This window comes from Aspergillus pseudonomiae, assembly GCF_009193645.1.
Source record: "Aspergillus pseudonomiae strain CBS 119388 unplaced genomic scaffold BDV37scaffold_102, whole genome shotgun sequence".
NCBI lineage: Eukaryota > Fungi > Ascomycota > Eurotiomycetes > Eurotiales > Aspergillaceae > Aspergillus > Aspergillus pseudonomiae.
Genome location: NW_022476094.1, coordinates 61,728 through 83,661, shown reverse-complemented (window position 1 = coordinate 83,661; position 21,934 = coordinate 61,728). Strand labels below are relative to the sequence as shown.

The 21,934-nt window shown below is 48.0% G+C and overlaps 8 protein-coding genes across 8 annotated transcripts; 6 read left to right on the top strand and 2 right to left on the bottom strand.

Annotated features, from left to right (window-relative positions):
• The first annotated feature begins 483 nt into the window (after positions 1-483).
• On the top strand, positions 484-3,981 carry BDV37DRAFT_261395 (putative anaphase-promoting complex component Cut20/Apc4). The gene is made up of 7 exons (XM_032083317.1): positions 484-842; positions 929-1,274; positions 1,331-1,901; positions 1,956-2,690; positions 2,744-2,810; positions 2,867-3,016; positions 3,073-3,981. The coding sequence occupies exons 1-7, from the start codon at positions 572-574 to the stop codon at positions 3,447-3,449; spliced, it is 2,517 nt and encodes an 838-aa protein (XP_031936507.1). The 5' UTR covers positions 484-571; the 3' UTR covers positions 3,450-3,981.
• Positions 3,982-4,237: 256 nt separating this feature from the next.
• Positions 4,238-8,445, top strand: BDV37DRAFT_261392 (karyopherin beta). The gene is made up of 8 exons (XM_032083316.1): positions 4,238-4,918; positions 5,008-5,066; positions 5,160-5,966; positions 6,024-6,649; positions 6,711-6,927; positions 6,981-7,313; positions 7,376-7,613; positions 7,665-8,445. The coding sequence occupies exons 1-8, from the start codon at positions 4,879-4,881 to the stop codon at positions 7,817-7,819; spliced, it is 2,475 nt and encodes an 824-aa protein (XP_031936506.1). The 5' UTR covers positions 4,238-4,878; the 3' UTR covers positions 7,820-8,445.
• An 814-nt stretch (positions 8,446-9,259) lies between these two features.
• On the top strand, positions 9,260-10,895 carry BDV37DRAFT_261387 (40S ribosomal protein uS8). Its single transcript, XM_032083315.1, has 3 exons — positions 9,260-9,465; positions 9,724-9,908; positions 10,184-10,895. The coding sequence occupies exons 2-3, from the start codon at positions 9,776-9,778 to the stop codon at positions 10,441-10,443; spliced, it is 393 nt and encodes a 130-aa protein (XP_031936505.1). The 5' UTR covers positions 9,260-9,465; positions 9,724-9,775; the 3' UTR covers positions 10,444-10,895.
• Positions 10,896-11,252: 357 nt separating this feature from the next.
• Positions 11,253-13,103, top strand: BDV37DRAFT_10426 (epoxide hydrolase). The gene is made up of 4 exons (XM_032078236.1): positions 11,253-12,093; positions 12,154-12,162; positions 12,228-12,417; positions 12,475-13,103. Exons 1-4 carry the CDS (start codon positions 11,379-11,381, stop codon positions 12,833-12,835), a joined length of 1,275 nt encoding a protein of 424 aa, XP_031936504.1. The 5' UTR covers positions 11,253-11,378; the 3' UTR covers positions 12,836-13,103.
• A 268-nt stretch (positions 13,104-13,371) lies between these two features.
• BDV37DRAFT_287833 (SDR family oxidoreductase) lies at positions 13,372-13,962 on the top strand (the record flags this gene model as incomplete). The annotated part of the gene is made up of 1 exon (XM_032088167.1): positions 13,372-13,962. One exon carries the CDS (start codon positions 13,372-13,374, stop codon positions 13,960-13,962), a length of 591 nt encoding a protein of 196 aa, XP_031936503.1.
• A 767-nt stretch (positions 13,963-14,729) lies between these two features.
• On the bottom strand, positions 14,730-16,138 carry BDV37DRAFT_290455 (TauD/TfdA family dioxygenase; the record flags this gene model as incomplete). Its single annotated transcript, XM_032088715.1, has 4 exons — positions 15,857-16,138; positions 15,293-15,782; positions 14,935-15,228; positions 14,730-14,877 (listed from the first exon to the last, which is right to left on the bottom strand). Exons 1-4 carry the CDS (start codon positions 16,095-16,097, stop codon positions 14,730-14,732), a joined length of 1,173 nt encoding a protein of 390 aa, XP_031936502.1. The 5' UTR covers positions 16,098-16,138.
• An 819-nt stretch (positions 16,139-16,957) lies between these two features.
• On the top strand, positions 16,958-17,743 carry BDV37DRAFT_275494 (uncharacterized protein; the record flags this gene model as incomplete). The annotated part of the gene is made up of 3 exons (XM_032085404.1): positions 16,958-17,320; positions 17,394-17,630; positions 17,708-17,743. The coding sequence occupies 3 exons, from the start codon at positions 16,958-16,960 to the stop codon at positions 17,741-17,743; spliced, it is 636 nt and encodes a 211-aa protein (XP_031936501.1).
• A 2,173-nt stretch (positions 17,744-19,916) lies between these two features.
• On the bottom strand, positions 19,917-21,813 carry BDV37DRAFT_290453 (MDR family MFS transporter; the record flags this gene model as incomplete). Its single annotated transcript, XM_032088714.1, has 5 exons — positions 19,917-20,228; positions 20,290-21,081; positions 21,139-21,375; positions 21,430-21,541; positions 21,613-21,813. 5 exons carry the CDS (start codon positions 21,811-21,813, stop codon positions 19,921-19,923), a joined length of 1,650 nt encoding a protein of 549 aa, XP_031936500.1. The 3' UTR covers positions 19,917-19,920.
• Between the last annotated feature and the right edge of the window lie 121 nt (positions 21,814-21,934).

Below are 21,934 nucleotides of genomic sequence, written 5' to 3'. Positions count from 1 at the left end.
AAATAATATAGACATACCGGACTTTCTGGCTTTTCTTTCCATGACCCATCTTTTGCTGACCGAATCGGTAGCATGTAAGAATATAGGTAGTGTAGAAGATATTGAAAGAGCTGAAAGTTTTTGCCTAGTTAGAATTGGAGTCCTAATTATACATTGTGTTCAGATGTTCTTGCTTTGATGGAAAGTAAGGGGAGTAGATCCTGGAGATATATTGAGAAGAGAGGTGTAAAATTTCGGAATGGAGCGGTATATAATTATGAGCCGTACAGTACACTTGAGACACAGAATCAACAACTAGTTCCTTATAGAAGCCAATATTATTACACTACTCAATTGTTCGAAGGGATTAACTGCCTTATCCCCTGAAATTCCAGGTAGGGTTTGAAGGGTTTTAGTCACTTGGGGGACGCGCGACAGACACCACGTGCCAAGAGGTCCGCTATTCTGCGACTCCACCGTCCATTAACCATTTGTCCATCTTGGGCAACGTCAGGCGCGGGACATACTAGAAGTAAGCGTCCACGTTGAAATTTCCCTGCAAAGAATGGACTAAAGGGAGTATTGCACAGTTATGACTGAAGTCAATTCTCACCCTCCATCGTTGCGGCATGAGCCGCAACTCACACCTGTTGCAGAAAAGTCACTACCTGCAAAATGCAAGGCCACAACGTTGAAATACTGTCCTACGATGGACCTTATCTCTCTCGTTACAGAGGATGATGAATTACGAGTTTTTCGACTGAATGGACAGAGAGTCTTTGGAGGTTCCTTCAAGGGAGATCCCTACTTGGACGAAGACGATGGCGGGGGTGAAATCCGAAAGTTGATGTGGAAAAACAATGGTGCGTCCTTGGCTTTCAGTTTCGAAATACTGTTGTTTCTTGCAAACATAGTTATTTGTATGGAAGATAGCCTTACCAGTTGCTAGGTCGCCTACTTGCTGTCGCTTGCGCGGACAATACTATCCGTATTATTAGTGCTTACAGTGGTAAAACCGTCCATCATTACCCTGCTTATGAAGCGCAGAGTGATGGCGACCGACCTGTCCGGGTTACTTGTTTGGGCTGGGGTGTAAACTTCACCGATAGCAATGTTGCACAACAGCAATTGAAAGAGGCTGCCGGCCAAATATCCGTCGAGGACCTGCTGTCGTCGGATGTACATCCATCAAAAGCAGCGGCCTTACTCAAAGTCGACTTACCAAGGGAGCTAGCTCTACTAGATATCGAGAGCTCACTACCTAAACTAAGCACACTGCCCGCGACAGGAAGCGAGTAGGTCCTCCGACCATCTAAATGGTGCAGCTACCTCCCACTAACCCAAACTCCAGTGACGACGTGTTTAGTTCTCGAGCATCGATTGATGCTATCTTCCATTCTGCCAGCAAGAACACCAGTGACGCAGTAGACGTCTTGCTGGTAGGCTTCGATGATGGCACCGTCCACTTGCGAATTTTTGATTGCTTCGAAATAGGCTCATTTCAAGTGGGGAATTCCGTTGGACCTTCCAGCTTATGTAGGATCCTTCAGCACGCTTCTCATCCATTGAGCTCCACCCATGCATTGCTGGCATCCTGCCATCCAGATGATAGTTCAGCCTCCTTGCACTTGCTCACTCTCGACCTTCGTTTTATTACGCGATCAGGCAGATATCTTTCACTACTTGCCCACAAGACTACCCAGCTCCAAAACCTACTAAGATACATCAACCAGGTACAAAGACAGGTTGAGCTCGAGTGGAAAAATGCACAAGAACTACCGGCAAGGTACATGCGCAGTATAAACGAGGATTTGCAGGAAAAGTGCCATTGTGATTTTGTTACGGCCGCCTACCACCTAGTGGTCACTGGAGACTGTTTTGAACCAATGAAAGAATTCCTGGTAGATATTGTCGGGGAAAGAGTAGGATGTCTCCTTTTGGAAGCAGCATTCATCAATCGCTGACGTGAGTTCTAGGGACACAAAAGGTGGGAGAAAGCTGCGTCGAGCGGATACGAAAATGTTCGACGTTTGACACATGAATGTCTTCTCCCGGCTCTGGAACGATGTGAAGTGCTACTTAGTCGCCTTATCGGACTCTCCAAATTCCATAAAATATGTGGCGTCCTAGGCCTGGAGACGTCAGATCTGAATGCGATTGTGGAGACTCTAGATTGCCTTCATCTCTTATCTCACCATATTCTCATCAATGCAAATGAAGAATTAAGCCAGTTCAGTTCATTTTCACAATGGCTTCGCCACGAAATCGAAATGCAGAGTGCAGAACCTATGTCCCAAACGCTGGAAGAGCTACAGGAAAAAACAGACATGGTTGAATATCCGCAGACTCTGAAGTATATCAAAGGCGCGTTAACTAAGAGCAAACTACGAAACTTCATCCAGCAATTGCCTCTGATAGGATTCGCCAGGCCTGCCCCCAGTACTTCGGACAAATGGGCACCCACCGAACACGATGGGTCATTTTATGACACGTTTAAGAAATTGCTGGAACAAAGCAACCAAACCTCCGACACTGATACTCCAGCCGAACTGCCGAAGATGAATGATCTAACGAAGCGTCTCGGACTACAGTTTGAAAAGGTCTTTGGGCAAATCGCCTTGACGCAGCGTAGAGGAATCCTCCATCGGTCTCCACTTGCCCTTCACCCAGATTGTGACAAAGATGTCGTTGATCTTGCCATGCGCTACGAGGTACCATACCCTTGATAGACGTACGCGAGAAATAGTGCTCATCATAATCCTAGGATGTCGGAGAACAAAGATTGTGTGTGATATATGTGGCTACCAGATCTATCCGGTCGAAACATATACGTACGTATACATTTGTCTATGTCTATGTGTTCTAACTTCTTACCCACGACATCCAGTGTATATATACCGCACGGTTCTGGACTGCGAAAATGGGGTCAGCTCCACACGAACGACAGGTATAGGTGCTATCAGTTTACAGGAGGGGGAAATACGTCAGATACAGTTTGCGGAGGATGATACTATGATGGTACTCTGGTCTAATAACGGTATATTACGCTTTGAGATATACTTTGTGAAGATTACATGTGTTAACGATTTGCAGAAGGATCCTCTTACCTCCTCAACTTCCCCTTTCAGCCGGCACCTACTAGCGAGACCCCAGGGGGTGTTGAAAGTCCTTGTTTTGTCAGCTTTAAGGAGTATGACAGTGACACGACATCATCTACGCCCGCTGCACCCACTGTGACACTTGATTTCTTGGCCCCTGAATCCGAATCTACGCAGTGGATTAAACATGCCTTTACCATACCTGGGCCCAAACTCAAACCCACGAGTATATACGTCAACGGCCGACACGACCGTCGAGCGATCTGTGTCTTGTATGGCGACGGTCTGCGTTATGAGGTATTGGATTTAGACGCGGAGATGGAAGATGAAGAGGAGGAAGATGAAGAAGAACCAGACGAGGACAGCGAATAGGGGCCGGGGATAATAACAATGCTTGGTCGCTATCTGGTTGTTCCTGATGGAAAGAAAGCAAGGCTAACAAGGTGAGGTTGACTCTCACCAGCAAATTAGCGTGTTGAGGAGCAACTCTAGGTTCCACCCATCGGCAGGGACAAAGCTGCTCCAGGTAGGGATGTGCCTCTGTACTGCGTTTGTTTATTGATATATTGGCTGTGACTGGCTGTCGGACTTTTGTTCAAGGATTACATTGAACCCCTGGCATCCGAGGTCTGAATGAGCTCTTCACAGACCATGGTTTTTTTCTTTCCTTTTCTTTTCTTTTTTTTTTCCGACTATACTCATGGTTGTTTCGAGAGATATATTTGATTTATTTATTTGATTTTTGGTTCCTGCGGGTATGGATAATAATAGATTTGTGCGATGGGGTTGACACCCTGATTATTATCAAAGAAGGGCGTGGTCGCCGGGGCCACACAAGTGGGTAGGGTGGAAGTGCTTCAAGAAGCAAAATCAAAACAAGCAAAAAACCCATGGAGGGGGAAAAATTTGGGGGAAGGAAAAGAAGGAACCAGAAGAAAAACAAGGGAGGGGCAATACCTCAGGCAACAATGGATGGTGACGAAAGTATGTGGTCGGCCTTCCAAAGTAAAAGAAAGGATATGCATCACCACCGCACCACAACCCTCCTCAAACCCCCTTACAGCTGCAAGAGGAGGGGAAGCCTGTAAGAAGATAAATATTGTAATAGACAGAATACGTAGTATGATACAAAGGTTAGTCGACGATTTCATGCTGATAGGGCTGTTTCTGTTGATTTTCATTCGGGGATTGACGGCCCCTTCAAGACTGGTGAAGAGTCACGTGATATGACTAAACCAGTGGCCGCGGGCCAATCATACGACGAGGTTTGGGGGCTCCGCCGAGCGCTGACTGGCTGTTTTCTGCCCATCGTCGCTCTCATTCCTCATTGCGGATCAAAAGTTGAAGGGACACACTATTATTCTCCCTCGCTCTCGCTTTCTCTCTCCCCTTCTCTTTCTCTCTTTTGATAAAAACGTTTTCTATCAGAACTTAAAAAAAGATTTTCGGGAACCAGATAATCACCACTCCCTCCTCCTGCCTCTCTGAAACATAGACCTTGGAGTGCGGTTTTTTTTTCTCTTACTCTCCTGGCTCTTCGGCGTGCACCACAAGCCGTCTTTTCCTCCCTCTTGTCCTACTTGCCGGAAAGAACTGGTGCATGCCTCGTCATATATCCACAAAAACAACAGGATCTCTTTCAGTCTCCTCGTCCACGCTGCCACTCCTTTGTCGTGGGCAATTTCATAATTAACTTTTTGTCTACCAAAATTTAATTAAGCCAGAGGCGCTTCATTTGTTTTATTTCTTGCATTTTCTTTTTTCTTTTCGTTCCCGTGGTCAGTGTCCCACTTCCGACAACATGAATGTCACCCAGGTATTGGAGGGCACTCTGTCGCCAGGTAAGACTATTTCTCTATCCCTCCTATTAGAACGCTGTTTGGAGCGATCAAGAACGCTACTGACGGGTGATTTTTGCTTGGATTGATAGATGCGACAACACGTACAAATGCGGAACAGCAGCTTGTCCACGCGGCGGAGGTCGATTTCGTATGTCTCCCGGGTGCCTCATTTGGGGTCGCTTCGAGCGATCGCTCGTTGACCGTTTTACATTATGCTAACCGTGGCGTTTTCTCCATGTAGGCCGGATACCTTGTTACCCTTGGTCAAGAACTGGCGAATGAAAACACCCCCTCCCACATCAGAACCGCTGCGGGTCTCGCACTGAAGAATGCTTTCACTTTCAGAGATCATGCTAAGCTACGCGAGGTGCAAGGAAAATGGCAGCAACAGATCAGCTCGGAGATTAAGACACAGGTCAAGGAGCTTGCGCTCAAGACTCTGGATTCTAAAGACGCCCGCGCCGGCCAGTCTGCAGCTCAGTTCATCGTCTCCATTGCTGCCATCGAGCTACCTCGAAATGAATGGCCCGAACTGATGAACGTTTTGGTTCAGAATGTTGCAACGGGCTCCAACCAGCTGAAGCAGGCCTCCCTCATCACAATCGGTTTCATCTGTGAATCCCAGGATGCTGATCTTCGGGAGAGCTTAACTGCTCACTCCAACGCAATCTTGACCGCTGTTGTACAGGGCGCCCGACGTGAAGAAACCAACATGGATATCCGCTATGCTGCTATCAAGGCTCTCAGTGACTCAGTAGACTTCGTTCGGTCGAACATGGACAATGAAGGTGAACGTAATTATATCATGCAAGTGGTTTGTGAGGCTACACAAGCCGATGATCTCCGTGTTCAGGCGGGCGCATTTGGTTGCTTGAACCGTATCATGGCTGCTTATTACGAGAAAATGCGCTTTTACATGGAGAAGGCTTTGTTTGGCCTCAGCATCATGGGTATGAAGAGCGAGGAGGAGGATGTTGCCAAGCTAGCTATTGAATTTTGGTGCTCCGTTTGCGAGGAGGAAATTGCCATTGAGGATGACAATGCTGCGGTTCGTCTAGTTTTCTACACACATCTGAAAGGGAAGGTTGCTAACAACTTGGAACAGGCGCAAGCGGAGGGTTCCGAGGTCCGTCCTTTCTTTGGCTTCGCCCGCGTGGCGTGCAGAGAGGTTGTCCCAGTTTTACTGCAGGCTATGTGCAGACAGGATGAGGATGCGACGGATGATGAGTACAATGTTTCTCGCGCGGCTTATCAGGCTTTGCAACTCTATGCTTCTTGTGTCCAGGGCGAGGTCATCCAGCCTGTTCTCTCCTTTGTCGAGGAAAACATTCGTAATGAAGACTGGCGTCGCAGAGACGCTGCAGTTGCGGCATTCGGCGCCATCATGGATGGACCGGATCCCAAGGTCCTTGAACCCCTGGTCAAGCAGGCCTTGGGTGTTCTTGTTGGTATGATGGAAGATAGTTCCATCCAAGTTCGTGATTCGGCAGCCTATGCCCTTGGTCGCGTGTGCGACTTCTGCTCTGAGACCCTGGACCCTGACGTGCATCTACAACCCCTTATTTCTTGCCTGTTCAACGGGCTTGCCAGCACCCCTAAGATTGCCAGCTCCTGCTGCTGGGCTCTGATGAACGTTGCCGATCGATTCGCCGGTGACGTCGGTGCGCAGACGAACCCCTTGTCAAAGCACTTTGAAGAAAGTGTTAAGTCGCTTCTTACTCTCACTGAAAGGTATGTCCGATTTAGCTCAGAGAGTGCTCTTCCTGGACCTAGCTTACTAACTGCTTTATAGGCAAGATGCAGACAACCAGCTCCGGACTGCTGGATATGAAGTCCTGAACTCCTTCGTTACCAATGCGGCGAATGACAGCCTCCCCATGGTCGCGAGTCTCTCCGACGTTGTGATTCAGCGTCTGGAACATACCATCCCCATGCAACAGCAAGTTGTTAGTGTGGAAGATCGGATCACCTTGGAAGAGGTGCAAACCAGCTTAATCAGCGTTATATTGGTGAGTTCTTCAACCCACGAGTGCTTTCGTGTGTGCTTTGACTGACAATTTAGGCTATTGTTCAACGTCTCGAAACTGAGATTAAGCCTCAAGCGGACCGTATCATGCACGCGATGATCCAGGTTCTAACGACTGTGCCCCCCAAGTCCAGTGTGCCTGATGTCGTTTTCGCCACAGTCGGTGCTATTGCAAGTGCACTGGAGGAGGACTTCGTCAAGTATATGGAACCCTTTTCGCCATTCCTTTATAACGCCCTCGGCAATCAAGAGGAACCGGGTCTCTGTGCTATGGCGATTGGACTGGTCAGCGATATCTCCCGTGCCTTGAATGAAAAGGTTCAGCCATTCTGTGACTCATTCATGAACTACTTGCTCAATAACTTGAGGGTAAGATATCTCTAGTCCTAATAGTAAATAACGAACTGTCCCTCACTAAATCCTTTTTGCAGAGCTCCACAAATCAACTGAAGCCTGCAATCCTCGAGACGTTCGGAGACATTGCTCAGGCCATCGGAACACACTTCGACACATACCTGTCTGTCGTTGCCCAGGTCCTCCAGCAGGCATCGATTGTAACCGCCAGCTCGGACGTTAATATCGAGATGCTCGATTACATCGTCTCGCTTCGTGAAGGAATTATGGATGCATGGGGTGGTATTGTTTTGTCTTATAAGGGCAAGCCTCAAGGTAAGCAAGTGTGTAATACAGTTTTTGTGCCGTGTGCTAAGCCCTCTGCAGTGACTCAGCTCCAGCCTTTTGTTGAATCTATCTTCCAGCTCCTCCACCTGATTTCCCAGGATCTCAACCGGAGTGAGGGGCTGATGAGGGCCTCAATGGGTGTTCTTGGGTACGTTTGCCATATTGAACCTTCTCACGCGTGTATCTATGTCTAACCATGAAACAGCGACATCGCGGAGGCGTTCCCGAATGGAGAGTTCGCGGCCTTCTTCCGTAACGCTTGGGTTACGGACTTGGTCAGAGACACCAGGAACACCAGAGACTTTGGCCCGACCACAATTGAGACTGCTCGCTGGGCTCGTGAACAAGTCAAGCGTCAGGTCGCCCTTTCTACTGCTGCAGCTATGGCGTAAGCATGGCCGCCAGCAGTCGCAAAGACATCAATTGCTCTTGTCGAGACCACCCTCCTCGGAGCAAGGCGCTCCTTTAGGCGCACTCAGAGAAGTTACGCCGTGGACCACTTGCTTCCATTCCATAAAGTGAATTCTGTTTCACGAGGGATGCTGAAACGCCGTGCCCTTGATCGAATTTTAACTTGCCAGACGAAGTATCCCTGTATCATGTGGTACGGTTGAACGAGCTGATACTGGCGATACCCCTTTGATCTAAGCACAACTACCTTGTCCGTTCTTCAATCTTCCCTATCCCATCGCCCCTTCCCATCTTCCCCAGCCCTTCAGCTCCCTGTTGGGCACTCCCTGTTTCCCACTTTTCGGAACCATTAGCCCCCTCATGACGCCCGAATGCATTCTGTTTCATCGTTGCTGGCATCCTTTTTTTTAATCACCTTCATCCTACTATTACTATCCATTTCCTCCCTTCCATTCTCCGTTCCAACTCGCTTCAATTAGACAAAGACCCTTATAGCATTATCTTGACCCTCATGTATGCCCAAGAAGTCATGTAACCCCTTAAGAGAAACACTGCAACGAATATTTCACACTTCCCTCCCGTATATTCTGATTTTATCCACCCAAAGATCCTGTATAGAGCCAATGATACAACCTGAATAAGTGTATATGTGCGAAATGCTCAGTAGCAGAACCTGATCTGGCTGTGGAGAGTGGGCGGTGGTATACTATGCCCCCTGATATTCGGGTAACGTATGCAATGTAATCCGTGGCGCTGATTTGTGTTTGCATGCCATGGCAGCAGGTAGAGGGGGAAGTAGAAGCTAGTCCTTACACTACTACCTGTCAAACCGTCACGGCCACAAGGTGATCGAATTGCAGTGAAGGATGGAACAGGTTCGTGCTACACTGAGGTATATAAATAACTTCCGATCCTTCCCTTGGCGACAGTGATCGGCTAGGGCCATGGGGATGGATATGTTTATATACATCTGTTCAATAGTAGGCGGACATATAAACAAGCCGATAGAAGTTGTTAATACTGGACTTTGGTGATATGATTTTGATACTCTGCAATTTGAATTTATAGTGCTCGAGCAGGAAGTAGATAGGATATGTGATGTAAGAGTTATATAGTGGTCAATCGCATTGGCATAGCACTACAGGATAATAGCTGGATGGATTTGATGTGACTTTACCTCACATCTACGGGACTGTTAACATATACTGTACAGACCTTGAATTCTTTCATCGGCGTGTTCCTGATGGATACAACGATGCTCCCGTGTCATGCCTGAGGCAGTTTGTTGCGGAGTACACGTGACCTGACAAGGGCAAGATTTACACAACCCTACCCGCGCACATCCCGAAAACCTCACGGTTCAGCTCCTAATAGAACTTTTCTTAACCACATCCCCGTTCTCACCAGCCTCATCGGTACTACCCTCGAGGTATGTATTACTCGTTATTGAACCCCTTCTCGCGGCCTCTCAGCTAGTCTGAGAGAGCAATCACTATGGAACTCTGGGCTTTTCAATCCTTGTGGAGTCGCGACCGCAAATTGAAAAGTTTTATCAGAGGGTCCAGGTGATACGCTTCTCTCATTTCACGGCACGGGCTGAAGAACCCTTGATGAAAAATTCTTAAAGGGGCACTCTTTACGCTCGAAGACTACTGGTGGCTGACATGATTCTCTTTTTGAAATCTAGATACCTCTTATCCCGTCTCTCGATTTGAGAATCTCGACAATCAACCGCCAAAATGGTCAAGACTTCCGTCCTCAACGATACGCTTAACGCTATCAACAACGCCGAGAAGGCTGGCAAGCGCCAGGTCCTCGTCCGTCCTTCCTCCAAGGTCATCGTCAAGTTCCTCAGCGTCATGCAGAAGCACGGTATGCACAACCATCTTTCCTACCATTGTCGCCTTGCGTTCAATTGTCCTTTGCTTTTATTCTGAGTATATTGGAACATGTATTTGTGTTTTTTGTTCTTCGGGTTGATAACTAGGCGGCGATCTCGAATTTTAAACGACGTCCGCCCTTTAAGTACCCGATATATTGAGAATTGTTTTTTTACAACGCGGAGATCTTACAAGTTTCCGGATTTTTTTCCCTGTGTTTGGTGAACTTTTAAATCTTCGTAACATTACTGACTCTATCTTTCTTAGGCTACATTGGCGAGTTCGAGGAGGTCGATGACCACCGTTCCGGCAAGATCGTTATCCAGCTCAACGGTCGCCTTAACAAGTGTGGTGTCATCAACCCCCGCTACCCCGTCCAGCTCCGTGACCTCGAGAAGTGGGCCACCCAGCTCCTTCCCTCTCGTCAGTTCGGTTACGTCGTCCTGACCACCTCCGCTGGTATCATGGACCACGAGGAGGCTCGCCGCAAGCACGTTGCTGGCAAGCTCCTCGGTTTCTTCTACTAGACGACCAACGAAAAGTTTATGTCTTGAATAGTATCGGGATTTATGTGGCCTGGTGAGGTCCGAGCGAGGAATGTGCTCAGGAGCAACAGTGTCTTGGCGAGGAGTTAAGGATACCCTGGCAGAAACGCCATAGATAGGTTTGAGTGATCTTGCTCAATTCAACCAAGTCATTTTGTTCTGGTCAAATTTATCATCTGTGTTTCGTGTAGTGATGTAGAGAAGTAGAATCAGCACAACCGATATCTTCCTTTCGCGCATGAGAAACCTAGCCTTCGTTTCAGTTTTTCCCAGCGCCTTAGCATCAGAGAACCAACTCGGCTACGTCTCCACCCTTAGAGAATTCGTCCTACAGTCGGTGCTCTTGTTGACACGCCGCTATTCCTTTTATGGGGTCAGACTAATTACTAGGTTTCGGAAGCCGGACGCAGATGTTATGAAAGGCGGAAGCCCGCAGTCCCCGAACCCGAGCAGTGATCCTGCTGATAGGGCACCTTGAAGCCTTAGAGGGGATTGCCAACATTCCGAAGCATCCGTTAGCGCGCTGCTATGGCATTTATGCTCAAATCATTTCGGCCTCCCGATGGCCGTGCGTGAAAGAACGAGGCGCAGGTTCTACGCTAAAAACGCTACAGATTACAATCCGCAAATGGTATCTTCAATAATGACGATGCCTTCCTCATAAGCTCGGAAGTAATCGAATCTCCGTTTCCAATGGATCAACGTGCCATGGTTCCGCTCTTGGTTTCATCTCTTCGAAGCCCCTGTCAGCCCTGTGAGAAAAAATCAAAAGCAAGGAGGAACGGAGAAACAAAGAACATAAAAGACGTGACTAAAAATCGCCAAAGAACCACTCCCTTTCTTTACCATCTGCAATGGGTTGAGTGTCGTTGACATCTATCAGAGTTCTCCCATCTAACTCTAGTGTCACCTTTACAATGTATTTCTCGCCCCTCAAGGCGCTTGTATGCCTGGCGTCTTTTGCTGTCGTGTCCACCTCTATGCCTCTACGCATAGAGCAGTCTCGTCATAATGCAGCATCGGATGCGTGGTCTAACCTTCCATTGAAGGCGTCAATCCCAGTTGAGCGCATACACTTTGAGTTCTCTCAGAATAAAGTATATCAGATGCATGAAAGTCTGAGATATACCCGAACTAGCGACCCCGACGGCTACGACAACGAGCAGCGGCATTGGATCGCACTTGCATCTGAAGGCTTGTCCGAGATTAATGGGCCATGTCTAGAGAATGAGGTCAACCGTCACCCTCAGTTCAATGCTTCCGTGACTGTGGACGGCCATACGTCCAATGTCCATTTCATGGCGTTGTTTTCGCAGCAACCGGATGCTATCCCCATCGTCTTCTTACATGGATGGCCTGGGAGTTTCCTTGACTTTACTGAGCTTCTCGATCTCGTGCGTCAGAAGTATTCTTCTGAGGATTGCCCGTTCCATCTCATTGTACCATCTCTGCCCGGGTATGCCTACTCTGCCGGCTCCCCCATGAGTAGACATGCGGATATGGTCGCCGTAGCTAGGACCATTGACGCGTTGCTCACCGACATTGGTCTGGATAATGGTTACATTGCCCAAGGTGGCGGTGTGGGGGCTTATGTTGCTAGGCTACTTGGGTCATCTAGCCCCAGTTGTGAAGGTACGCCACTTTCATTGTAATCTGCGCCGGCACTTGGAAATATTACTAACTGTAGTCCAGCTGTACATGGTAAAGCTCGCTCGTCCCTCTTGACAAGTTCTTGTTTATCGGCAGCAGAAAATAACTGTCTTTAGTCAATTCCCTCCCTCTTTTCTCCGGGTTACCCGACCCAAGTACCGATCCAGATCTTAGTGAGCAAGACCTGGAGATTCTTAGCCGAGCTTCACATTTCAAGTCTCTCCAAAAGACGGATGTCGCGGATCATGGAAAACAGGTCACCTTAGGAATCGTTCCGGAGAAGGACCCATTGTCATTGTTAGCCTGGTGAGAGACGGCTAGTCACCCAGTGTTTGCAACGCCGAAGTACTGATGAAGTGTTAGGCTTAGTGACAAGTTCAACAATTGGGTAGATCCCCAACACCCTTTACCCATGCAAACAACCTTAATACACTCTTCGGTCTACTACCTGACGGGGATGACGACAAGTGATTATTACCAACTATCCAGTCTAGATGCGCCTGACAACATGATACCGTTTGTTCCAAAGTCAATGGGCTACAGCCGTTTCCCGTTTGATATTAGCGGTCTCCCTAGGAAGTGGGCAGCGACGCTGGGTGATTTGGTATGGTACAATTCTCACGTTCAAGGTGGTCATTTTGCTGCCATGGAAAATCCAGAGGAGCTATGGAACGATGTCGAACATTTCGTTCGGACGGTTTTCCCAGATGACCTTCCCAGATGACGTTCTTTGAGACTCAGTGTAAAGCGCCATCTTCCATGATGGATAGTACCACGCTTTGGTTGTTTGCGGCACGATAGACACCGCTCACTACCATTCGCAATGGGTAGTACACATACCTGTGTTTCGTGACTGCGCATGGCATCGCCGATTGTTCTGAGAATGCAAACGTGGGGTCCTTGTGGGGGCTGTTGGGCATAGGCGTAGTCCTAGGGATCGGGGGCTCGGGATTGATGTTATTACCGGCCGGAGCTAACTGTTGATCCTATTCAGCCCAAATAATGTGGGAAGCAACTAACACTGGGCTGACGATAGCATTAATAATCTCGTGGGCACTTACAACTTGCGACTAGTCGCCTTTATAACGACGTCCACCCCACTCTTCGCCTCTCGCTGCCCGTCACACCGACACCTACCCAGCTATTGATCCGCGTAAATGTGACATAAGTGGAAAGTATGTCTTCATAACAGGTGCATCCAAAGGCATTGGGCGGGCGACTGTGTTATCCTACGCCAAAGCCGGCTGTGCTGGGATCGGAATGGGCGCTCGTACAGATCTCTCATCGCTTGTACCACTTCTCGCCCAGGCCGCAGAGGAAGCAGGCAAACCAGCTCCCCAAGTAGTGCCTGTTACACTAGATGTGACAGATGCACGGAGCGCACCAGCAGCGGCCGCCTCGATTGCCTCCTCGTTCCCCCGCCTGGACATTCTTAGTATCAACGCCGGGTACCTCGAAAGACGCGTCAGGATCGCCGAAAGTAATCCATCCGAATGGCAGAAAACATGGTCGGTCAATGTATTTGAGCCATACTTAGTTACCCGGGCATTTCTTCCGCTCATGCTGGGCAAAGGCAGAGACAAGACCATTATAAATTTGGGCAGCATTGCGACGCATTTGACCTTGCCTGGTGCTTCGGCCTACCAGACCAGCAAACTCGCCGTCCTTCGTTTTACGCAATTCTTGGATGTGGATCATGGACCGGACGGTATACTGACTTTTGCTGTGCATCCTGGTGGGGTACCAACGGACTTGGGAAAGAGGCTCCCTGAACAGCGGCACAAGGCATTGACAGAAACGCCAGAGCTGTGCGCAGATACGTTGGTATTCCTTACTGAGAAAAGACGGTAGTGGTTAGCTGCCAGGTATATCCCAGTAACTTGGGATGTGGAGGAGCTGTTGCAGAAGGAAGAGGAGATTGTGAGGGAGGGCAAGCTGAAGGTTAGGATGTGTATATGAAATGTTATCACGCGGCCATTCGCAAACATATAGAAGGTAGAGTATAGTGATAGCGCTTGTATCTCAGAATAACATCCAAAAATAAGGCCTAGTCCGAATTCAAGACCATTCATGGTCGAGCAAAACCAAAAAGACATATCGTTGAATACAGTTACTCCTGCTACACTCAACCTACCGTGGACGGCTAATCCGTGCATCTCATTGCGTTCAACAATTCCGTTTGATCATCATCTATCGAGCTGGCAAAAATAATATCGTGGCGGATGCCTTATCTCGCCTTCCTGCGGATGGCAATACTCCTTCTGATTACGATATTGACCTCGATAGTGCGTTCAATGTGTTTATTTGTCACGTATATCAATTCTGGTGTCAGCTTCTCAAAACCCGTCCTACTGTGCCCTCTGTCCCTGCTAGAAGTAGCTCTGCATGGCCCACAGTTTTTATTATAATTACAAGGCATACTACTTTTATATTAATCTCATACAAACCTGGAGGAATGATATATAGGGAAGCGCTATTACGAAATATGCGACTTGATATCTCTTATTTAATCGGCCGGGTCTCGCTGTATAACGGCCACGTCTGACCCGATACCTAGGTAAACGAGGGCTAACCATGGAGGAGCTGGTGCCATGCGAAGCGACTGTGTTTCCACTCCACTATACAGTCGTGTAAGGATATAGCGGAAATACTTGTGGTCCTCGCGATTCTTCTTCGCTATAAACGCCGTCCCATTTCTGCTGAAGCTGTTTCGGCATCGGCCATGCGTTCTCCGGATCCTTCAGCCATAGTCGCAAGAAATGTCGTCTGCCATTAATTTTTAGCGGAGCTATGGTTACGTTGTTTCAGACAGAGGGAACGTACTTCTGCTGAGGTCCATCGTTGTAGCCTCTTCGAGCATGTAGGATGCTTAAATTATTGAAGAACTGCATGTCTCCCTTCTGAAGCTTCATGGATATGTGGAACCTTTCAGCCAAGAAGTGGAGGGAATCAAGCGCCTCGGCCTGTCTCACAGAAAGCAGTCTCGTTCGCTTGAGGTCGCCATATCCCGCCAACCATCTTCTTGAAAAATTGATCAACAGTCTCTCCGGTGTTGTTCCCGATGAATTCTGGTGGAACATCAGAGGCCGGTGGATGAAAGCACCCTCCTGTTTAGAACTAGAGCAAGCATGTCAACCACCCTTACATTGCATAGAGAAACATCCAGCATGATTGTACGAACCTCGGGATTGGCCAGTCACTGGCCAGAACCTGGATTATATCAGGCCTAGTTCTAGCAAGCTCGTTATAAACTCTCCAACTACTTGCTAATAGGCTCTCCCCGCCTTCAGCTGATTCGCCTAGTGCGAAAAGAGACACTATGTCTCCAACATCTGTGTGGAATGGAATATCTTCGTTAGTATCACCTGCAACTCTGACGGTGAGTGTTGGGTCAGAAGGAGGCCTCATATCAGTGAGATGCGTAACAACAACGTCTGCAGGACACCCGTCATACTTGTAGCCCTGACGGCCACGGATACGGCCTATATGAGAAGAGACGCCAACATATATTATCATGTTCTCCTCCGCCGAATAGCGATCGACGGGAATGCCCCTAACCAGGGAGAATCCAGTGCCTGTGTGGATATTATCCGATACACCGCGCAGGATAGAATGTAGCGATGGCAAGGGGAAGGTAGCAGGGCTAAGAAGCTCCAGAGGCTTTCCTAGAGCTGTGTAGATGAAACTTCAGCCTCCTTTCCGATGCAACGAAAATATACTAGATCTGGGGCACAAGCCGCTTTACACTTGAAATTCTGCAGTGCATCGTCAATTTCCTTCAGCTGTGAATCGTCCAAGTTCAATATGTAGCCATCCTCGTAGGACTCAATACTGTCCCTGTCCCAAGCCATTTTCGAGGTTATGTTGACTGGGAATCCCTCTGGCAGAACAGCTTCTTCGATTTCATGCCGCGGAACCGATCGTGCTCGGGCTTCGTATTCCGCGCGGTTCGGAACATAGGGCAAACTGTCAACATACTGATCCATTTTGTACGTTTGTGTCCAACAGAGGAGAAGAAATAGATGCTGCTTTTTTTTTTGTTTCAAACAGGAGGGCAAAAATAGACGGATACCCAGCTTACATGTGGGCTCCCTGGCGCAATATAAGCTGTAATGCTCGATGGTAGGCCCTAAGGTGCGAATAGATCGAGCTGATCCCTGTGGGTCTACTTGTCTATCATTTCCTTCTACAAAGTTTTGCCAGCCGTATAGAAAAATATTATAGGACCGTATAAATGTTTTCCGAACCGAACTAGCCGATAGACCGATTATTGACCCCGTAGACTAATATACTTGGTAGAAAATATGGAGATTTACTAGTTCTTGACTCAAATATGTTGTGTTTGGTAAACTTGGTAATACGTTACACATTTAATACATACCACGTCACCTGACAACAAGGGTCTTTGTTCCCTGCAGTCGTGGACCTCACAAGTTGAAAAAGTACTAAATAGCAAGAGACCTTGCAACTTTATGTCTGGAGCAGCCCAGAATAATGAGTGCCAACACAGGGCTTGGCCTGACGCGCCGTGATAAACAATGTTCCTATTGCGCCCGTGCATTCGCCCGATCGGAGCACCTCTCGAGGCACGAGCGCTCACGTATGCAGACCCACTATGGCAGGAGCAACCAAATTAACCAGACCTCTAGATCGCAATGAGCGCCCGTTTAGATGTACTCTTTGTCATGCAACCTTTACTCGACAGGATGTTTTCAGAAGGCACCATGGAAGGTATCACACGGGACCCTTCCCGCAACATCATAGCCAAGGAAACTACATTGAAAACCAGTCGATATCTATGCATCCTAGGTCCACACGAATGCCTAGCCCCTTAACCTCATCGGCCATGACGCCGAATGATACGGAGGGCTTGACCGCTATGACGCATCCTCCGGCCGTCGACCCCGTATCCTTGGTGTATACTTCCACCATGAACTCTTCGACCTCAGCGCTCAACTTTCCAAAGGATCCCGAATCTTCCATGCCGAGCAATTCGGAAGAGAGCTCACAGGAAGGTTCACCTGCCCGTGTGGCATTGAGGTGCTTTAAACCTCCCTTAGATAACCATACCAACACAGCATCCTCATCGCAGGTGGTGGAGTCCCCAGCGTGGAAAGGTTCGTTCGCCATATCAGAACAACAATGGCATCAGCTAGCTTCAGAGCAACAATGGCATCATCTTGCTTCCACACTCAATATTGTTAGACCGGTAAGCTTTGAGATGATGCCTGGGACAACGCCATGCCCCATCCTCACTCAGTACCTGACTATTCACGGACTAGGTCCAAAGTTTGAGTGATCTTAAACTTCCGAGTCGCTTGACCTTGGAGAGATTACTCAGAGCATTCGCTGAGTGCTTTCTCATTTACATCCCATGTATTCATATGCCGACCTGGAAAGCAGAGCTGGCTCCTCCTTGCATGATCTTTGCGATGGCATCTATTGGTGCCAGTTACTATGACGACGAGGCAACTGCGACTTCACTTCATTGCATGGCCCAGATGTGTATAAAAAATTATGTGAGCGAAGTACAACAACGCTTTCGGCATGTTCTCTAATTTGCAGAAGATTGAATTGAGCCCACTCACTATCGCAGACGAGCCGCTATGGGTACTGCAGTGCCTGCTATTGATCATGGCAAATGGTACCAAAAATAGCGATTTTCGTACTTTTCAAGAATCTGCATCGTTAGCATCTCTTTTGATCGAGGTGTGTCTAAGCAACTCAGAGGATTCACCGTTTGGACACAGCATATGTGCAGCCTTCTGGTCTACCCCACTCTGGAAGCCTTACATTCTGGTATGTACTCAAAATGAGGCCACTGATATATGGTTTACTTCACAGGGCATTCAGTATAGAAAGATCTCTCCGTACGTGCCAGAATCAGTCGGTGGAAATGATAATATTCTAGAGCAATGGCAGAAGTGGATTGACTCCGAGATGACTATACGGTGCGTGGAGGTATCCTATCTTAGAAATTTGAAGTGCGTCTAACCCGACTTGAAAGCACCATTTGCGCAGTATACGTCTATCTGTGTGCCCTAGGAGCCACGTTTCACACTGCAAGCTACTCCTGGAGCCTGGATATTGGTGATTGTTTTCTGCCTTGCGATGAATCTGAATGGACAAGTATATCCCCACAAGCGTGGTTGGAAAAGCGAAAGTCCAACCCCAAACCCCCTATTCAATTCTCAACTGCTCTGGCCAATATCATGTCTGCCCAAAGTGCACCACCACTTCGACTGAGCCTTTTCGGGTCCTACCTGACATTGCACGGTATTGTGAAACACCTGGCGAATCTCTACCAGGACAACTGGCTTATAGATTCATTACCCACGCACGTACAACGGATTGAAGAATCGTTGGCTAGGTGGCGGATGCTGTCCGAGCAGAACCCCGAGTTTCATTGTTCATCGAGGTACCCTAGCGGAGTGATTGCCGCAAATGCCCTTTCGTTGTATCGTCAGGCTCATGTTCGACTGTGTGGAAACTTTAGCCCTCTCCGAGCGGCCTTGACGACGAGAAATTTGCTGAATATCACTTCCAAGTTAAATGACATCAAAGTCAACATATCAAGCTCAAGGACATGCGTGAAAGCCGCTTGGTGTGCTATTGAAGCACTCCAGATTTCAGTAGTAATGGGAATGGCTCAAGCAAGATCCATTTCTGGATGGCACTCTAAATTATTATTCAACACCTATTCATTGGAATGCTGTGAGTAATTTCATTTCTTCCACCTCCCTTTTCCTTGCCACTCACTCCTGCCCTGCGCTGGTAATATCGAGAATTAACCGAAATTATTCCAAAGGTCTTTTTCTAAGCTTTTGGACGAGGGCGCAGTTGGGACGCAATAGACCAGATCGATCTCCAGAGGAAAATGACATTTTAAAAGCAACAAAAGAGACGCTAGCGGAAATAGACCTAGAGCCAGCTATTGCGTCAAAGCCTTATTCGGTACAATTGGTCTATGCCTGGTCCTCGATCTTCAAGAACAGCGCTACAATTGGATTGTATGGCATTATGGCGGAGGCATTGAAAGCTTACGCGGATAACCTAACACAATAACCTTAGAGGTCAATTTTCTTTTCAAGTTCTGGGTTTGTATAGACTTAGAGACTGTGAACCTTCCTCATGTTTAAGATGTAACTTTGTTTTGTAACATACTAACAGTTCGTCCCATCTAGTACCTTAGTTCTGAACCCACTCTATTCCTATAGCAGAGAAACTTATCACCCGAAGACTTTTCTACTTTTCAAAACAGTATGCAACATGTTTTCAATATTGCATAGATTCTCACGTCAGAGTTAAGCCTCTCTACAACAATATTAGACACAAGCCTCCTTCCCACTTGTCGGACTTTATTTTACCTCCGCATTACCCCACCAGCATGATGCGAATCCATTACCTGACAGTTCAGCAATTAGGGCTCCAGCGGGTAAGTCGGGAAACGGCACGGACCCGCCCAGCAGCTTATTGCTCGGCCGTACGTACTACGGTAGCGTATCCAAGGGCTTCTTGAGCCCTAAACCAAATCCCCCGAGATAGTATTCTATCTTGGGAAAGTAAATTATGTTGTCTTATTCGGTCGTGCAACGGGAATCGCATACCAATCTTCGGAAGTATTATGATATTTATTGAGATTTCTTACAACATTCTATTCGCGACAACATGAACGTAGCTTGAATCGAAGTAGTCCACTATGTTACACCGATACATGACCATTTTTCAACCATACCCGAGGATGGTACTAGTAAGAGTACTGTAGGCACCAAGGAATAAGATTTCGGATTGAAACACCAAACTGTGGATCTAAGCAGCAGCCATGGCATTTTTCACGGCTTCCCCCGCAATCCGTGCTCGCCGAGCGAAAAAGGCCAAGAGGAAAGCCACACCCATCGAAGCACATGCAAATGCAAATGTGACTTTGATTCCGTCCATGTAAGCGAGGCGGATTCCATCTAGACTGGAACCGAATGATTTTAGCTCTGTGGCTCCCGCAGCAACTACAGCGGAAGGATCAACATCTGGTGCTGTTTGGGGGAGTTCAATGAGGAGGCGATTTGCGAATGCGGCTTGGGCACCGGATTGCATAAAGGCACCACCGACGGTTTGGAAGCCTGTACAGATGGCATAGTTAGATGTTGAGCACTACACGGGAATGAGCAAAAATTGACTCACACATTAGAATAGCAGTTGTCGCTGCCATGTCTTGTGGCTCGGTATTTCCCTGTGCCATGATCATCGGAACCTGGACTCCAAATCCATTGCCGACGCCGGCTAGGATTTGATAGCCAATCCATTTCCCTGTACTGGTACCGATATTGAATGTATATAAAAGGCCACATCCGATTGTGCCGACTGCGGCCCCAGATATAACAAACGGTGCGGGATAGCCAGTCATGGAAATCAAAATGCCACTGAGAACCGTGAAAATGGACACCGCGAGGATAAAAGGCAGGTTGTGAACACCCGAGCCGATGGCGGAAGTGCCATCAATACTCTGGAAGTAGATGGGCATATAATAAATCACCACAATGTATGAACCGAAGAAGAAGAAGCCCACTGCCGAGGGAATCGCATGCTGTTTGACCAAGCGAGGGCAGGACATGGCCATCTCGCCCATGTATATTTCCCAGCCACAGAGAACGGCTAGGGTCGCCACGAAGCCGACAATTAAGCCAATGACAACCGAACTTTTCCAGGGATGGGTCAATCCGCCATATTGCATTGCGAGGATATAGCAGGTCACGGAAGCCATCATCAATAAGGTCCCAATGGGGTCCATCTGCATCACTTTCGACCACACCGGTGAGGGATCCGTAGACTTCGAGGCTGGCGGGCTTTGGAAAAAGACGATAATGAAGATCGCTGAGACCGCGCCTACTGGTAGATTGATATAGAAGCACCATCTCCAGGTGACTTTTTCTGTGAAAACCCCGCCAAGAAGGGGTCCCACGACCGATGCGATTCCTATTGACTAAATTAGTTCGGTCAGCAAATCTGTGAGAGTAGTATTCTCAAGCTCACCATAGGAAAGACCGATCAATCCGGTGAATATAGGTCTTTTTTGGGGTGGTGCGCAAAAGGCAGCCAGGGTGAAGGATCCTGTATTCACGCCTGCAGCACCCAAACCAGCGATCGCACGGCCGACAATCAGAGCTACCGAGGAAGGGGCGACTCCACAGATCAAACTCCCCACTTCAAAGATTAAAATGGCCAGCAGGAATGTGATCTTCAAGCTAAAAAAGAGATACGCCTTGCCCCCTTTTCGTTGTTGTTAGTAGGAACAAGACAGTGGAAGGGGGATATCAAGCTTACAAGCTGTTTGAAAGCCAGCAGTCACCAGGAAGAAGGCCGACCCGTACCAAGCCACGTCTCCAAGACTATGAAAGTCATCGGTAATACGTGGAATAGCCGTGGCAATAATGGTCTAAGGAAAAAAGACCCATGTCAGCCGTTCTCAATCCTGTCAGATTCTCCCAAAGAAAGCGTCGAACTCACAAAGTCCAAGGAAGTTAAGAAAATTGCCAAGACCAAGGCAACAACAATGAAAAGCAATCGTAAGCCGGTCGGATATTCACCCTCATCGCTAGGGGACGTCGAGGATTGCTGGTTGATGTTTGTATCCTGCAGTCCTCGGGATTTCTTTTCATGAAGCGAGTACTGCTCTGGAGTATGATCAGCACATGCGTCGGCTGGCATCTTGAATCCTAATGGTGTGGAGACAAATCCGACGCTGAGAGGGTTATATATATCAAGGAGATTAGGGCTTAATGCACTATACGGAGTAGGTTGAAAGTCTTGAGATAGGAAAGAGTACTAT

Coding starts and splice junctions, on each gene's coding strand:
- BDV37DRAFT_261387 (XM_032083315.1), top strand. CDS start 9,776: ATGGTCAAGACTTCCGTCCTCAACGATACGCTTAACGCTATCAACAAC. Junction 9,909..10,183: donor CAGCGTCATGCAGAAGCACG/GTATGCACAACC, acceptor TATCTTTCTTAG/GCTACATTGGCGAGTTCGAG.
- BDV37DRAFT_261392 (XM_032083316.1), top strand. CDS start 4,879: ATGAATGTCACCCAGGTATTGGAGGGCACTCTGTCGCCAG. Junction 4,919..5,007: donor GGAGGGCACTCTGTCGCCAG/GTAAGACTATTT, acceptor TTGGATTGATAG/ATGCGACAACACGTACAAAT. Junction 5,967..6,023: donor TTGAGGATGACAATGCTGCG/GTTCGTCTAGTT, acceptor AACTTGGAACAG/GCGCAAGCGGAGGGTTCCGA.
- BDV37DRAFT_10426 (XM_032078236.1), top strand. CDS start 11,379: ATGTATTTCTCGCCCCTCAAGGCGCTTGTATGCCTGGCGTCTTTTGCT. Junction 12,418..12,474: donor CCATTGTCATTGTTAGCCTG/GTGAGAGACGGC, acceptor ATGAAGTGTTAG/GCTTAGTGACAAGTTCAACA.
- BDV37DRAFT_261395 (XM_032083317.1), top strand. CDS start 572: ATGACTGAAGTCAATTCTCACCCTCCATCGTTGCGGCATGAGCCGCAA. Junction 1,275..1,330: donor CTGCCCGCGACAGGAAGCGA/GTAGGTCCTCCG, acceptor CCCAAACTCCAG/TGACGACGTGTTTAGTTCTC. Junction 1,902..1,955: donor TAGATATTGTCGGGGAAAGA/GTAGGATGTCTC, acceptor CGTGAGTTCTAG/GGACACAAAAGGTGGGAGAA.